This window comes from Canis lupus, chromosome 16 (assembly GCF_048164855.1).
Source record: "Canis lupus baileyi chromosome 16, mCanLup2.hap1, whole genome shotgun sequence".
In the NCBI taxonomy this organism is placed as follows: Eukaryota; Metazoa; Chordata; class Mammalia; order Carnivora; family Canidae; genus Canis; species Canis lupus.
In genome coordinates this window covers 33,287,206-33,304,487 of record NC_132853.1, presented here as the reverse complement: position 1 = coordinate 33,304,487, position 17,282 = coordinate 33,287,206, and the positions used below count along the sequence as shown (strand labels likewise).

Here is a 17,282-nt window from a genome sequence, read left to right as displayed (position 1 = left end):
ATCACCTTACACCAGTCAGAACGACTAAAATAAAAAACACAAGGAACAACAAGTATTGGTGAGGATGTGGAGAAAACATAGCCCTCTTGCACTGTTGGTGGGATTGCAAACTGTTGCAGGCACTCCAGAAAACACTATGAAGTTTTCTCAAAAAGTTAAAAAAAAAAAAAAAAAAGAACTACCCCACAATCCAGCAAATGCACTACCATTACCCAAGAATACAAAAATACTAATTCAAATGGATGCATGCACCCTGATATTTATAGCAGTATGATCTACAATTACAGAAACCACCCAAGTGTCCACTGGCTGATGAATAGACAAAGAAGAGAAGTGTGTATATACATACTCACATATATACAATATATCCAAGAATATATATATTTCATTATATATAATGGAATATTACTTGGCCATCAAAAAGAATGAAATCTTGCCATTTGCAACAATTTGGATAGACCTAGAGAGTACTATGCTCAGTAGAATAAGTCAGAGAAAGACAAATACCATATGATTTCACTCTTATATGAAAGTTAGAAAACAAAACAAATGAGTAAAGGGGGAAAAAAGAGAAAGAAAGGCAAACTAAAAAACAGATTCTTCACTATAAAGAACAAACTGATGGTTACCAGAGGGAAACTGGGTGGGAGGATGGGTGGAATAGGTGATGGGGATGAAGGAGTACACACTTACTGTGATGAGCACCGGGTATAGTGTGGAAGTGTTGAATCACTATAGTGTACATCTGAAACTAGTATCACAGCATATGCTAACTGGAATTTAAATAAGAACTTAAAAAAAGAAATATTTACAGACAAAAAAACATATACCCCCAAAAATGGCAAAAGCTAGAAACACAGTTCTCAAAAGCAGAGAAAAAAGATAAATATAAATGATGGTATTTTCGATGAATAAATTATATGGAACTATTACAAAGTCATGAACAATAAGGTGGCAGATACCAACTAATAGTTCATCAAACCATTTTCCCTCAGCAACTCAACAAGTCTAGCCTACGATTCCCAAGCTCTTCTGCAATAAGAGGTGGTCATGTGACTGAAAATGATGTGCACAGCTTTCCCGCTTGGTCCATAAAATCTCTCTCATGATCCTTCTCCATATGCTTTTTCCCCATCTGCTGGAGAAACACTGGAAGGGACAACACTGGGAGCCCTATCTTGAAGAGAACAGAGCCTCCATCAGCCTTGAGACTTCCAAGTCACTATAAAGACAAGATTCCTTCCCTTTTATTCCTCCATCTTCACCATGCCCTTATATACCTTACACACACACACACACACACACACACATGCATACACGTGCACACACACACACACACATGCATTGACACCAATGAACAATTAATGTGAGCAGGAAGTAAGCTTCTACTGTGTTAGGTCATCAAGATTTCGCTATCACAAAGTCTGGGATTTCTTGAGCTGACATAACTAGGAAGCAACATGGAAAAATACTTAATACAGTGTAAAGTTAAAAAAAAAAGAAAAAGAATAAAGATTTAAGGTTGAAAAGATGTTGGAACTGCAAACTTTGGCAAATAAAAATTCAGTCTATAAGAAATGTTTGTTTTCCTCAATTTCCTTTGATACTGTGATTGAGCATTAAAATTAACCCACTGACTTCCAGCATCACTCCTGTGTGCAGCGCCCAAACACCAACATATGCAGTCCCCAACTCACAAGGAGCACTGATCAAGGAGGAGCATTTCACTTGAACACACCTTCAGCGTGGACGGCAAATGCACAGATACAACTCTTCATTCATTCATTTGTTCAACAGCTCCTGCCTTTAGATGGGATACAAGACTTTACCTGGCTCAGTCAAGCTGCCATTTCAGCAGTCATAAGAATAGGAGAGGGGAAAAAAATAAAGGGTGCCACCAACTTATGCACTTAAAATGCATAAGAGTCTCATTTAGCCACAACATAGCACTTCAAAGACACAGGTCAAAAAGCCGCCAAGAACTTCTTCACCACAGTGGAAAAACGGGGATGGAGCTTGTTACAGACACAAAAAATAATGACTTCCCTACTTTATATTTCATTTGGCAGGTGTTAGAGCCCCTGGGACTTATTGCTGGTATCATCACGGTGATCGAAAGAGTCAGCCATCCAGTGACACTCCTATTCACACTGGGGCTATACTCGCAGGAATGCATTACTCGCAGATGCCTCACTTTCTGTTAGTATCATCGCCATGTATCTATGGAGAAGATAAAGGTAGGAGCCTTTTTTCTGTAAGCTCCCCTTATTTCTGTCTGTAATTAAATCAACAAGCAAACTAACAACAAACCATCCAACTGAGCATTTCCCCACAGCTGTAGAGATGACCTAGAAGATTATAGGCAGAATGCGCAGCCGGGAAGAGCAAATTTCTAATATCCCTTCAATTTCTAGGGCCTAGAGTCTCCCCACTGGTATGAACTACTGGGCAACACCACAGTTCTGTTGCAGAAGGCCAGAGGGAGAAGTCAAATTCTCTGACACAAGATTGCAAATACCTTAAGAACCAGAGTCCAGAAAAGCGTGGGTGGGCTTTTTTGCTAAAGCACTCTGGAGCAATGCTATGGGACAGGGAGCTTTCTCAAGTGCCGGCTTCTCAAGCTGGAATCCAACAACAAGAAAGTGCCATATCCTAAGTGATGTCCTTTAATAGGAACGAGATGACACGGAAAAGGGAACAACAATGCATCCCCTGATCCTCGGTTGTCCTGGTTCAAGTCTCACAGTGTGGAATCACAGAACACAAAGAAGCCAAAATACATTTTAAACAACTCCAAGTGCCTCAACTAACACTGAGCTTGTCTAATGCAGATATGAGTTGAGTCTTAGAAGGAAATAGAAAGCTATCGAATATGTTGCTCCCCAGGGAAAGTTCCAGTTCTCTCTGACTCTGCATGCTCAAAGAACCCCATGGGGTAGAAGTTAAAGGGCAGCTAACAGAGATCTTCTTCCTTGCGCTCTCCTGGCCTCAAATCTTGTCTCCCATTCTCCCATGAAAGCCATTCTAAACCACTTCTTGTTATTCATTAATGTATTAATTCAGTCATTCATTATTGAGTATGTACTAAATGAAAGGCACTGGTTAGAGCAATGGGGAAAAAACCCACAATATTTATGTATCACCTACTATACATTCTACAAGGACAAAGATCGTGGGGGCTTTGCTCACTACAGTTGCCTGGTCCAGCACCTCCCTCAAAGGAGGCATTCATTAGCATTTGATGAAGAAATGACCTGGCATGGTAAACACTAGGGGTAGGGGGCAGGGCCCTCCCATAGATATATCACTTTAGATATTCATTTCAAGAATCCTGTGGGAGTATTTATTATTATCCCAACCTCACAGAGGAAGAATGGCCTCTTTCACTCCGTAAGTGCTGCCATCAAAATTGTTTTCCTTGAGGGTGACAGGTAGCTGTGTGTGGTAGGAAGAGGGGCCAGCGGAAGGGGAATATGTTGACTCATATCCTTCAGTAAATGTTTATTCCAATGCTGGCATTGCTACCAAATGTGTTGTGAAACCAGCAGGACTTGGCTCTGGAAAACTCACCAGAAAGTCACAGGCTTCATTTCCTATTGCCAGCCCCTTCAGCCACTGGCCATGAAGTATTGGACAAAGTTAAAGATTAATTCTGCATTTGCTGTGACAAAGGTCACAGATGAGGAGAAAAGGCATTGGTAGGCTGTCTCCTTCACAGCCACTGACAATCCCTCTGCCGCCATCCTGATGGTACCTTCATGCAAATGTAATCAAACCCAAACACTGGCTCTGCCATTACCACACCAATCTCGTTAATAAACAGCAATTACAGTTTGTTGTCAATGTACTCTCTGACCATCTCTTACCACTCACAGTTCCCCACCCCAATCCCTGCATGATGTAAACCCTCTCAAGTTTTGTTTAGGGTTCCATGAGACGAAAACTGAAAAAAGTTATAGGAAAGACTCAATTATCAAAGAGAAGAAGAAAATTGGCATACTGCAAACTCCAGGGTCAGTCAGTAGGGTTCTGTTTTTTTCCTAGTATTTAAAAAATGGAGACTAAGTAAGGGGATAAATCCTGTAATGCATATCTGGATTATTTCAGAAGTTTCTGGGAAGCCACCTGGAACTAGAGGTAACACTGGAAAAGAACCAGTGATCTGGGCCCAAAAGAAGCATAGCTGGACCTGAGCCCAAAACTTTAACCCTGACTCATCTGCTTCCAATAAAGTAAAAGACGTAGCAAGAGCTACTTCTTGGGCCTTTAAAGGCCTTCCCTGCACAGAGAGGTGCAAGGGTGGTTTTTATCAACAATGTATGTATGCAATATGTTACTGTTATTAGAATCTTATCTCCCCAACCTCCTGGATCTCAATCTAATCCATCACACCACACTCTCTAGGGGTTGCCATACTGACCTCTTGACAGCCTCCTGAATTCATATTTGTCTTATCTAGTGGTCCTGTCTTTGCAAAAGTTCTTTCTTGTGATCACCGCCCCCAGACCCCACCCCCAACCCTGTCATGCTTCTCCTGGTCAATCAGCAAAAATCCTCCACCTCTCAAGACTCAGCCTAGGCATCTTATAACACTATGTTCCTCCCTCCCTCCCATCTCTGGAATGAATCAGACGTCCCTTCTCAATACTTATAGGATTCTGCTGTCACTACTAATATTTTTCAAATTAGTCTCTTACTAGATTGTGAATTGCTGGAGGGAAAGGTCCATGTCTGACTCATTCCTGTTGGATCCCCATGACCTTACGTATAGTGCACCCTCCATACATCCTGAATGATTAAGTGGACAAAGGAAGACATTTTATTTTAGGTCTCTACACTTGATCTATTGTAACTGGACCTTCGAGAGGATAAAATGGGGATATAATTTAGTGGGCCATGAGTACACTCTCCCAAGTGAACGTGGAGTCTATTGGAAAGACGAGTGCAGAGTAGAATAAGGTAAAACTGCTGTAACATGCTTTGCAGTGCTTCAAGCATCTGCTGCATGTCAACTAGGACATCTATTGCTTGGTGCACAATCTTCATGGCACAAAAGCACGCATAGATGATTCATCTCTGTTAGCCTTTGTCTAATGTTAAAGACATTACTATTAATGTTATGGTCGTTATTCAAGTACAAAATTGGAGACATTTGCATTTGCTTCACATGAAAATACCAAATCTCAAAGATTAGGGTAAACCAGGTCCATAACAGATAGGACAACTGACTTTTTTTTTTTTTTAAAGGTCTGTCACTCAGAATGTTCCATAATGGCCTAATTAATCTATTAGACCAGTATTTTTAAAATGGGTTTTGTGAGCAAGAATAAAGGCTGACAAGAAGACAAGGAACTGGTTTTCTAAATTATTGCTTATTGCAATCAGAATTTTAAAAGAATTCCACATAAGCCTTTTTTAATGTCATTTTCCTAACCTTCACCTTAGCTCCTCATATCATAACTAAAAGATAAAGTCTAAACTTCTGTTGCTGGCTAACAAAACCCTCCACACTGGCCCCAGATTATTCTTCCAGTCCTGTCTCCAGTCATTTATTCCAGCCCAGCCACTCCATATCCACTCCATATGTCCAATCAACCAACTTCTGATCCTTGATTTTTTTTCATTCCTTGTCTATCAACCTACTATTCTTGCTTCATGGTATGTCTTTTTTTTTTTTTTATGTTCTTTTGAAACCTCAGGTATTCCTCCAACCTTGTTCAAATGCCTTTTCCTCTATGAATCCCTTCTCTTCCCCACTTGTATCCACTTCTATCCCCTGACATGTATCATCTTAGAAAAACCAAGGACCAGGTGTTCATTTTTGTGATTCCTATGCCTGATACATTGTTAGCTGGCAATACTATTTTGTTGAACCCTAAAGAAATGACTGAATTATTTATTGGAATTTATAAGAACAGGTCTGAAGTGTCAATAAGGATAGTTACTGATGACAATGATGGTGATGATTTTATGAGAGTAGCTCTCATTCACTGAGTTGACTACTACTACATGTCAGGTGCCATGGGGGCATCTTACGTATATTTTCTCCAATCCTCACTTTGCAGATTTTATAGAGGCATAGAGAAGTTAAAGAACTTGTCTAAGGGGGTGCCTGGTGGCTCAGTGGTTGAGCTTCTGCCTTTGGCTCAAGTCATGATCCCTGGGTCCTGGAATTGAGTCCCACATGGGGCTCCCCACAGGGAGCCTGCTTCTCCCTCTGCCTATGTCTCTGCCTCTCTCTGTGTCTCTCATGAATAAATAAATAAAATCTTTTTTTTAATAAATAAAACCTTTAAAAAAATAACTCCTCTAAGACCCCACAGAGGGAGAAAATGCCCAAGGGAGGGATATTATGTACAGGCCTATCTTGATTCCAAAGCCCATGCTCACTCTCATATGATATGTGCGATTTGACCCATGGTAGATGTATTCCAGGTACCACGTTAGCATTTTACAGATGCTCCTTACAATTACCCTGTAGGATCAACACCCTTAGGAAGTTAAGTATCATCTCCATTTTACAGATGAGAAAGTTGAAGTGTCCCTCAAAACCCAACCATCTACAATCCCAGTAGCCTACAAACTATGCAAAGTACCGCAGTAGCTAGAAACTTGCAACCCAAATTTAAAACCCAAATAAATATTAGGATTTCAAACAAGTTCAATCCATTGAACGCATGCAAAGATCCACAATAAAAAAAAATTAAAATCACCGTAAAATTAAATATCTGAACACACTCCATACTCTCAACTCAACAGCTCCTAACGTGGGGTCATCCCAACTTGCCAGTGTCATAAAGTGAACCTTTTATTCCAATTGGGACTGTCTTCCCTGTATGTCACTGATTCCTATCCCTCTTTGGATGATGTAGTCCTTCCATCTCTTCTCTCCAAAACCCCAACATCTAACCAATATCCTCCTTTTCCTTCACATCTGGACTTCTCTTCTGCAGCATGTATGTCATTTACAAAACAATAGGCATTTTTCTTGTTTCATATCACTATACCTATTGTGTATTACAACTTTGCTGTCATATCTTAACTATTAAGCATTATTCATATTATTTTACCTCACTCTACATTATTTGTATCTCAGCTTTGAGTTTGTAACTATACCTTAAGCATGGATCATTCCATAATGTAGTAAAGACACAAATACTTTACATTTGCACCAAGAACATTCAGGATCTCCCTCTGTAGTTTCCCTCAGCAATTCACTGAAATGGGCAAAGACGTTACCGTTTTTATTTTACAGATGAGGAAACTAAGATTCTAAGAGGCTAAAGGAATCACCCAAAGAGGTAATTAAGCAAGTAGTTTGACTGCAGGGTGGGTCTTCTAGCTTCCATATTCCTTCTACAAAGGCTTGCCACCATACATATTTATGATGCCTGGATCTCTTCCTGACCTAAATCCTAGGTCCAAATATGTAATGCTTAATCAAGGTGAAAAGTTGAGGTATTAGGGACTGATGTAGGTCTAGGATGGAAATCAAACTTCCCCTCCACCCTGAGAAAACTGACATCTCCACATTGGCATCTCTCTTTATTCCATAGGTTTTATATTACTCAGATGGACGAGAAAATCCCATCTATGATGACGGTATCTGTCAGTGACTGGGCTATATGACATCACATGGCAAACTGCATTTAAAGAAAGCACACCACCAATGAGATCATCAGATAAGTAGTCTTTGCTGGGATGAGGGCTCTTTTTGAATTCAATAGAATGTTCTCTTTCAAGTCCTATTGACAGTATACGTAGTTTGCCATCTTGGAAGCACTTTAAAGCTGGGTTAATACAGAGTTTACAAGCAGAAAGAAGAACATTCTGTTGCTCCCCAAGGTAATAAGTACTATGTTGTTCCCAGGTGATTTATTAAACTTTCCAAGCCTCACCTCAGTACTGGGCTCACAGAGATAAAGTGGGTTTTACTCATAATACTCACCAAAGCCCAATGCTACCAGTCTCATTTATATGAGAAGGAAAATTAAGAGTTCAAAGTTGTTAAGCCAAGGCCTCCTTTAAAGTAGGATCCATGCTCAATGTTATAAAATGTGCTTGCTCATGATTTTCTGTTTTGCTTTTAAACAAGTTGAAAGTGAAGATGGTAAAGGCTGTTCTTTCATGGCTTCACAAACCTGTGAAATGCCTGATTTGTAGGGGAAAAATTATATTAATGCAAGCTTCCTATGCCTCAGATATTGTGCGAAGTGAAAAACAATGAACACGTTTAACTTAATCCATGTAACAAAAGTATGAGGTATGTGCTATTATCCCCTTTCTATGTGTAAAGACACCGAAGTGAAACCATTTTAATTTTCCAATTAGGAAAACAATGTATGAAATATTCCTTGCTTATAGGGATTCCTGATCATAAGATGCTGGTGGTAAACCTGGGCAATAGTCTCAGCTGTTTGATGGACAGTCATACACAACTCAAATGCTACCTTATTTCTAGTACTGAACTGTAATCACCCTAAACTTCCACTTCCAAACTAAGACTCTCATCTATTTAACATAACTCATTCGTTCAATCTGGAGACATCACTAAAAAAAAATACTGAAAAAAAACATTCAAAAGAAACCTTGAGCCAAAAGGAAATGATATATTGAATTCTGACTCAGTTAGACCTGGATGTGAATCCTGCATGCTGAAGCACTGTGGGCTTTGGCTGCCTCAGCTTTAAAGTATCCTACAGACTCTAAGAAGAGATGAATTAAAATACGTGCAATGTTATATAATATAAATGAAAGCAACATATAATTCTAATTGTTATTGCTCTTATTATTATGAATAAAGTAACAAAGAAGCGAAGTGACATAGAGGCAAATAGGATGTGTTGTGGAAATTAAATCAGACAGCTGTCTTTGGACCAGGAAATTCTCTCCTGGCGCGGCTAAGCATTCATTCTCGCTGATCTGAGCTGCTTTTGTAAGAATGGAATGGTGCTCTAGCTAGCACAGGGAAAAATCATCCTGGTTTTCTCTCTCTCTCTCTCTCTCTCTCTCTCTCTCTCCCCCTCCCTCCCTCCCTCCCTCTCGCTCTCCTTCTCTCCTCTTCACAGATTTTCGCTGCCTTACACTTTCGGCAAAATGACATCTGAATCTGATGTGGAACAGAAGAACTCCCAGATCATGGCATTCCCTCTTAAACCTAGCTGTGCTGTCCTTAAGTAGCCAAAATGGATACGATCTCGCAAATGGAAGGCACACATGCTACATCCCCAACAGTTAAGTGTGGTCAAGCTGACCCCCAGTCCCATATGCTGACAGCTTCATCACAACCAAAGGATTAGTTCAGAGCCATCAAACATACCAAGGCCAGGGCTCTGTATTTTAAGAAATATATCCACACAGACCCAAGGAGAAAAAGCTTTGGATACACTTAATTTGCAGCAATGGGGAGGGGTAAGGGTAGGAATCCTTGATTAACAAAACACTAAGCCACAAAGCACCAGAGCATTCCTGAAAGCCTATGCTACCAAGTGAAATTCAGTCACTAGAGGCCAGATCTACCGCCAAAATTTTCCTTCTGCAAAATGTTTACACTGCAGACTTTTGCTGACCTTTTCCAGTAATGAAGTCAACCCTTTCAATGCATCAATCACTGATGCCTGGTAACTCAGGAAGAATTAGTACCCATTTACCGGGGAGGGTAATTCATCCCAAGATGGAAGAGAGGTGCTTTGTTTTTAATTTTTTTTTAATTTAAGATTTAGTAGGTTCTATGACCACAGGGTTATGTTCCTTTTGGTAAAGCTCAGTTGTGAGTAAATTAAAACTGCAAATCACAGAAACAGAAATGAAAGACCCACTAAACTCTCCCTGAGCCACAATTATTCAACCTTAGTGCACTGCATAACTACACCTCTTAAGGCTGCTTGATGGGGAAAAAAGTCTCCCAAATTGTGGCAACTATGAATCGTAGTTATATTACTAATCAGAATTAATACATGGATATCACTGAATGAGTAGTTGTTTTAGGAGGGAGGCCACCTTGGCCCTGGACAAAGAACAGCCTTTGAAAATTAAGTTTATGGATGTGTAAATGCAGAGTACATAATGTTGCAACTCTGCCTAAATGTTTTCATAAAGTGCAAATTAATGCAGAGCCTAACTAGGCATTTGGAACGCTAACCTAGTTTTCTGTGTTTAGCTAATAGCTAGCAATTTTGCTTACACTTTTATCCTCTCATTACATGGCAATGATGATTATTTAGTAAATACATGTGAAAGGCCACACACTCTACAGCACCTCTTCTGGGTTAGAAATAACCCCCTCCTAAGACTTATGTTTATATAGTTTAGTTACTGATACACCAAATCAAGTATGGCTGGGATAAGGAGACCACTGCCTCTTTTGGAGACTAAAAAGACTCATTCTCACATGGTTCCCCTGTGATGACCTGGCCACAGGCAGGAGAGGGACAGGGGACAAGGAAATTGGGCCTGCCGGGGTGGGGGTGGGGGTGTCCAGAGCTTCAATGAATGTTAACCCTTTGTTAATCTTAAAGGGACTTAGCTGGCTTGTCTGCTTTGCCAATTATTTATGATGGTGGAGAGAGATAGGGGAGGGCTATTTTCTAACTAGTGAAATATTATGAAACAAGAGATAGTTTGGGATGCCCGGGTGGCTCAGCGGTTGAGCGCCTGCCTTCGACCCACGGTGTGATCCTGGAGTCCCGGGATCAAGCCCCACATCGGGCCCCCTGCATGGAGCCTGCTTCTCTCTCTGCTGTGTCTCCGCCTCTCTCTCTGTGCCTCTCATGAATAAATAAAATCTTAAAAAAAAAAAAAAAAACCAAGAGAGTTTGAAACAGACACGGAGAAGAGAAATATGTAAAATGTGCTCTTGTAGGATGTTATCCAGCCACTCCTACTAGACATATGATTGATATCAACCCTTATAAGTCACCTGAAAATTTTTCTTCTCAGATGCAGGATAGGGTAAAATAGGTCCCACTAGAAGATTTGGGGGTGGTCCTAAGGTACTTTTTATTGTCTCTCAAGTATACAATGTACCTCTGAAATATTTCCAAGGCAAAATTCTTAGCTGGGTGGCCAAGTCCCAAACAGAATGATTTTGAATATACGATTCCCCATTCCTGCCCTAAGAGGACAAAGTTGAAACTGAACAGTGGTATTTGGAAGTAGGTCCAGGGTCAGCACAGACAAGGATTTTTAACATCCAGAACCCTCTCCGGCTTTGGGGGTGGGAACTGGCCCAGCTGAAGGAGGAGGCAGGAAACAGGGCCCTTCACCCCAATGCTGCTCCTCCTCTGTGCCTACTCACAGGGGCAAGGTTCCTGTTCTCTTCTGCTGACTTCCTGGGAAGTTGGCTGCGACCCAAATTCTGCAGAGGGAATGCAGGCACAGGGGACCACTGCAAATGGGTCCTACCCTGGGCACCTTAATGGCAGGTATGAGGGGAAACCGGTAAGACACGGTCTGTGGGAGGAGCCACTGCACTGAACCTGGAAATACTGCTGATCCTGGGGCTTTTTCTCATGGCTCCCCCTGCACCAACAAACACACTGCCTGGAAATCAGACACCCCTGCAACACACAGACGCGGACACAAGCCCTACCCCATCCACCAAGCACCTCCTGAAACGACCGACTGGCGCAAGTAGCCTGGGGTCAGTGAGTCTGAGCTAGCACATCCTTGCCTCTGGGAAGAAGAAAGGCTACAACCTAGAGTGCAATTTATGATTTGTGTTGTTGCAGGCCGGTTTTGCCTTTACTTGCTGTGGAGCAGGGCGTGCTAGCATGTTTCAGACCATAAAGACCAGTCCTGATGTGCTTGGGCAAGGCCGGGAGGATCTCCACATCCCTTTGGTCCCTGCTGGGGGCACTCTCTAGTCCCGCATCCTCCCGCAGTCTCTCGAAAGTGCCCAGATAGCAGGGCAGGGCTCTGCGTCCATCTTGCCAGCTAGGAACCACGGAGTTTGGGAACTTTGAAAGCCAGGGGATGGGGGTGGGGGTGTGCCAAGGCTCAGATTTCCTGGCCAGAGTTCTCAGCCAGGTAAGCAGTTGAAAATTAACACCCATCTGCCTCTTCTTTCTTATCCCTGCCCCTTCAATGTTCCAGGACTCCATACAGACACTAACCACAACACGGACACACAGACACACACAGGAGCGCGCGCCTCTGGGCGCGCGCGCGCACACACACACACACACACACACACACGCGCGCGCACACACCCTTGGGCTTAGGTTTTTAGTTCTGAAGGCAGCAAACCCAAAGAGCTGCGAGGGTCTCTGCCGCCACCCCCTTCCCCCCCCACCCTGCGAGGCTACCTGACAGTCTACGCACAATAAAACCCCACACATTCCAAACAGCACAACGTAACCCAAACCCGCCGGTGACTCCAGCGCGTCCCATACCTGATATGCAGACGATGAAATTGGCTTGAAGAAGAAAAAGCACCTCCCAGACTATTTCCATCCTCTGATTCTCATTCCAAGTGCATCACTCGACGGGAAAACAGGGGGGGAAGGGGAGAGCCCGACACGGCACACACACATACAAACGCGCACACACTTGCGAGCGAGCGCACACTCGCACTCCCACCCGACAGCCGGCCAGGGACAGTCACCCCCAAGATCAATATCGCAGTTTGAATTGTTCCGGCAAATCTCCCCTCGGGCTCGACGGACGTGCGCCCCAGATGTGCTGACACATGTCCGATGCCTCGCTGCCCCGGAGGTCTCCGCGATCGCCGGTCCCTGCGCCTCTCCCGAGGGGCGGAAACGGCACCAGCGGCGGCGGCGGCGGCAGCCACCTGAAGCCACCAGCGCCGGGCTCTTCCTGCAAAAACGAGACCCCGAGCCGCCTGGCGCCCCAAGAAGACATAGACGACAGCCCCCCGCCGGGCCGCGCCGCACAGTTCCGCGCCCCCGGCGCTCGCAGCTCGCTCGCTAAGCCCAGGCGGTCGGCGACAAGTTGCCCTCGAAGTCCGCCCCCCTCACCGGGGCATGGTCACAGGCTGGCTGCCGCGCTCCGGGGCCGCTCTCCTCCTGCTGCCGGGGGGCGGGGGGAGGAGACGACACCGCAGACAGGGGAGACAGAAAAAGAGAGGCAGGAATTATTGCCCGAAACCGCCGGCGGCCTCCGCCGACCCTCCCTGCTCCCCAAGTCCGCGCGCAGCCCGCCGCCTGCGAGCCCCGCTCGGGAGGCGCGTGCGGGGCGCCGAGCGCCCAAGGCGGGGGCCGGGGACCCGGGCGCGTCGGGGGCCCGCGGGCTCCCCACGTCGCGCGCGCGCCTCCCGTTCCTCTGCTATTTTCCTGGGCTCCCCGGAACCCCCAGTTGCCTCGCTTCCATCGCCCGCAACTAGCGCCAACGCCGCCGCCGCCGCCGCCGCCGCCGCGATTTTCCGCAATGCAACTGCAGGGGTCGTTATTTCCTCGCCTACGGAGCCCGACGCTGCCCGATTCGGAGGGGAGGAGAAGGAGGAGGAGGGCAGGGGGGGCGGGGGGGAGGCGGGGCGGGGGCGGCCCGGCCAGGTGAGCGTCCCCCCCCCGCCCCGCAGCCGCCGCCGCCGCCGCCAGCCCCCGCGGCAGCCCCGCCGCCCCGCGCCCGGGGGCGGAGGCAGGAGGCCGGGCCTGGGAGCCGAGGCTGAGCGCGGCCAGAAGGGGGAGGCGAGCGCCGGGCGTCGGAGCCGCGGGCCAGCCTGGGGGCGCCTGGGCCCCGGCCGCCCGGTCGCCCTCCGGGATTGGGGAGTTTCTCATCTCCTCGGAAAGAACTTCGCGCCAGCAGCTCGGGCGCGGGGAACCCGGGTGGGGGGGGGGGGGCTCAGCCGGGGCGCTGCGCCGCGCTCTCCCTCTGCTGCGGAATAGTGGAGATTTTTTTTTTTTTTTTTTTTTGCATAATTCATTCCCTGCCCTCTCCCTCTCGTCCCCCTCCTGCCCCCCTCCTCCTTCCCCCTTTCCTCTCCGGGGCCAGAGCACTACTTACCCCGGAGTTCTCCTCTCCGCGCGTTCCTAGACCCGGTGCAACTCTCGCCCGCGAGTCCCTCACCTCCCTCCTCCCCGAAGGGGGGGAAACCGTCTTTCCAAGTCCGGCTGCGAGCAGCGGCCGCCGCCAACTGCGCCTCTGCTCAGCTCCGGGCGGATCCGAGACTATTGGAAACCCGGACTTTCGGGGAGCGGGCTTCCCTCCTTTTCGGTCTCTTATTCTGTGTTTCTTTCGGGGAAGCTCAAGTGCTTTGGAGGCTTTTGCTGGGCTCCAGAATACTCTCTGCCAGCGACACTCAGCAGCTTCCACGGAAGGAGATTCCCCCACCGACTCCGCGCGCGCGCGCGCACACGCCCAGCGCGCGGCTCTCCGAGGCCCCGGGGGAAGGTGGGGGCGGCGTGAGCACCACCCACCGCGGCGGCAGAGGCCCAGGCCCAGGCCGGAGGCCGCGGGTGCGCAGAGCCGCTCGCCGCCACCCGGGGAAGGACGCGCACGCGGGCAGCCGCTCGGAATGCAGATGCGGGAAACTGGGAGGAAACCTTGCGCTCGGGACCGTTCGCCCGAGAAGAGGGCTGGGAGCAAGAGAAGGAAAGAAGCACCGCGGCAACATTTGCATTGCCTCTGTCGCCGCCGCCGCGCTTTGAGAAATCCCCAGACCTACCTCTTTGCGAGTGCTGAAGAAGAGGAGGGTCAGGGAGGGGAATCCCTGGAAAGATCTCGGGTTTCTCGGCGCGCTTGTCCGGGTTGCCAACTGTGACGTTTGGAGATTTTGCACAAGCGCGGATGGACACACATAATAACAAATACAAACACACACGAAAGCCGCCGGGGATTTTTTTTTTTTTTACACTTTTTTATTTCTGCTGTCTAGAATCCATTTCAGTGTGAGTCTCGGTCCAATGAACGCAGGAAGGCTAGATAAGTGGAGAGGGAAGAGGAAAGAGGGTACCACCGTTCATGCGCACGGAGTCCATTTAGTGAGGCTTCCAGGCGGTGTGACATCTGCTGGGGCAGGGCTTGGAGCCAAAAGGAGTAACACTGCGGCGCACCCAGGCTTCTTGAACTGACTCCAGCTGCCCGGGAGTCTGGCGGGTCTTTTTTGCAGAGTGGCGGGAGAGGGGGTGGAGGTGGGAGGAAGCCAAGCCCAACAGCCTGAGCGTCTCGGGTTGGGCAGACTTGGGGAGCTGTGTGGTCCTGATGCCTCTGGGGATTGAGAAGGAGAACCACCGGCGGACTTGCTTTAACAAGGAGGTGTGGCCAAGGGATCTGGTCTCCGAAGACGGCCAAGGACTCCAGGGGGTCAGCACGTTAAGGGATCTGGGCCCAGATGAAGAAAGTCCCAAGATTCTGACGCGGGGAGCTTTTGAGGCTCTCTCCGCAGGGGAGTCGTTGAGACCTCAGAACATTTAAAGAATCTAAGGGAGTGAGCATTAGCCCCTTTGGGAAATATGCGGGTGATGTTTGTCACCGCGCCTTGAAAGTAGACCGCGCGAAAGGGATTTTTTGAAGGGAAAGAAAAGAAAGCAGTTTGCTTCAGATGAAGAGATCCCACCCTAGCCAGGGTTTGGAAACATGAACAGTGATCGACCTTCTGCACTTGGGAGTGGAATTTGCTGCCGGCAGGAGAGCTGTCTCTGGAAGCAAGAAGCAGGGTGCCTGGATTTTTAGACCAAGACCCATTTATTTATTAATGAATTATGCATACATTAAGCGAGTACCTTATATGTCCAAGCTATGTGGCAAGATGCTGGAGTTTTGTAATTGAAAAATCCATAATCCATTCTTTCAGAATGCTCACAGATCATCTTTTCTGCTACATTTTGCCTTAAAAGCCAATGCCAGTAAGATAATACTTACTTAATTTTCCCCTTTTCAACTTGGGCACTGACCTTTTGCACTCTCAAGGAATATTTAATCTATGCTCTGCCACCAAATCCTTTCAGGGAAAAAAAAAATCAATTCATGTGATAGTATTTAAGTAAAAACAGTGGCCTGCATTGATTTTTGCTACATGTCATGCATTGCCAAATCTCTTATGTGAATTATCTTTACATCTATGTGAGAGAAATCTCATTATTGCTTCCATTTTACAGATGATGGAAACAGAGCCCCAGACTAGTTATTTGCCCAAGGTGTCACAGTTATTAGTTGGTAGTGTAGAGATCAGAGCCAGGCATTTATTTGTGATAGTCACAGAGAGAGAGAGAGAATGAGGCAGAGACACAGGCAGAGGGAGAAGCAGGCTCCATGCACCGGGAGCCCGACGTGGGATTCGATCCCGGGTCTCCAGGATCGCGCCCTGGGCCAAAGGCAGGCGCCAAACCACTGCGCCACCCAGGGATCCCAGAGCCAGGCATTTCACACGCAGAGGACATGCCACACCATCTCCCTTCCTGCTCTGCAAAATGAAAAGTATCATCTTGGGGAGGTTATTTTGTTTTGAGGTAAAGCAGAAGTCCACATGTGGCACAGCCAGAAGTTAAACAAAGGCAGGGTGGAATGTAATGGTATCTTGGGCAGTTTAGAGCTTAACTGCCATTGAACTGAGAGAAAGACAAGATAAGGGAATCAGGGTAAGTAATCAAAGACAGTTCTAATGAAAGAATCTGAAAGCCTGCTAATTGCCAATTCTGTTTTTGATGCTTGGAAGGCAGGACTGCACACAACGGTTCCTCAATACTTAGTTTCAATATTCTCATTTTCTAGAAGAAAAAAAAGAAACATTTTATTGACTCATTGCTAGGCTTAACCTGTATGTTTTTAAAGAAAAGCTCCATGTTAACCCAGAAGATAACTCAGAAAAAGCATGTGCTAAGTAGGAACCTTCTGTCTTCACTCTTTATTGAAGTATTTAGTTTTTTTAGTCTGTAAAAGAAATGAAAACATAACTGTGTAGCTGGAAAATACTAATGCATAAATTTTTTTTCATATTTTAATAAGCTTGTACCCATATCTTGATAACAACAGAGAATCTCTCTCCCCAATATCTGCCTTCATCTTTTGTCTCTTTCCTACCCAACATCTCTCCCCTAACGAATTCAGTGCAAGTATGCTGCACGTATAATAGAAAGTCTTTGCTGAGCCCAACTGTGGGGGCCAATTCCAGCTTCCCATAGAAAGCAGATTACAGTTCTCCCTAGGAAAAGACAGTATTGAAATCCTTTGGATTCTCTCTCTACCTTCTCTCTTTTTCTAAAAGATTTTATTTATTTATTTATTTGAGAGAGAGAGAGAAAGCAGAGGGAGAGGGAGAAGCAGACTCCCTCCCGAGCAGAGAGCCTCATGTGAGGCACCATGTGAGGCTTGATCCCAGGCTCTGA

General features: G+C 46.1%; 1 protein-coding gene across 3 annotated transcripts in view; it reads right to left on the bottom strand.

The window, feature by feature from the left end:
* The window catches only part of CA10 (carbonic anhydrase 10), a 474,119-nt gene extending 459,406 nt beyond the window's left edge, over positions 1-14,713 (bottom strand). Inside the window, exons 1-2 of one of the 3 annotated variants that reach the window (XM_072779984.1) lie at positions 14,624-14,713; positions 12,393-13,028 (exon numbers count right to left, since the gene is read on the bottom strand). In XM_072779984.1, coding sequence (XP_072636085.1) covers positions 12,393-12,453 — 61 coding nt within the window. In that variant the 5' untranslated portion in view covers positions 12,454-13,028; positions 14,624-14,713. Of the gene's footprint in view, positions 1-12,392; positions 13,029-13,962; positions 14,330-14,623 lie in introns of those variants that run through there. The other 2 variants (XM_072779983.1, XM_072779985.1) reach the window with 2 other exon arrangements.
* Between the last annotated feature and the right edge of the window lie 2,569 nt (positions 14,714-17,282).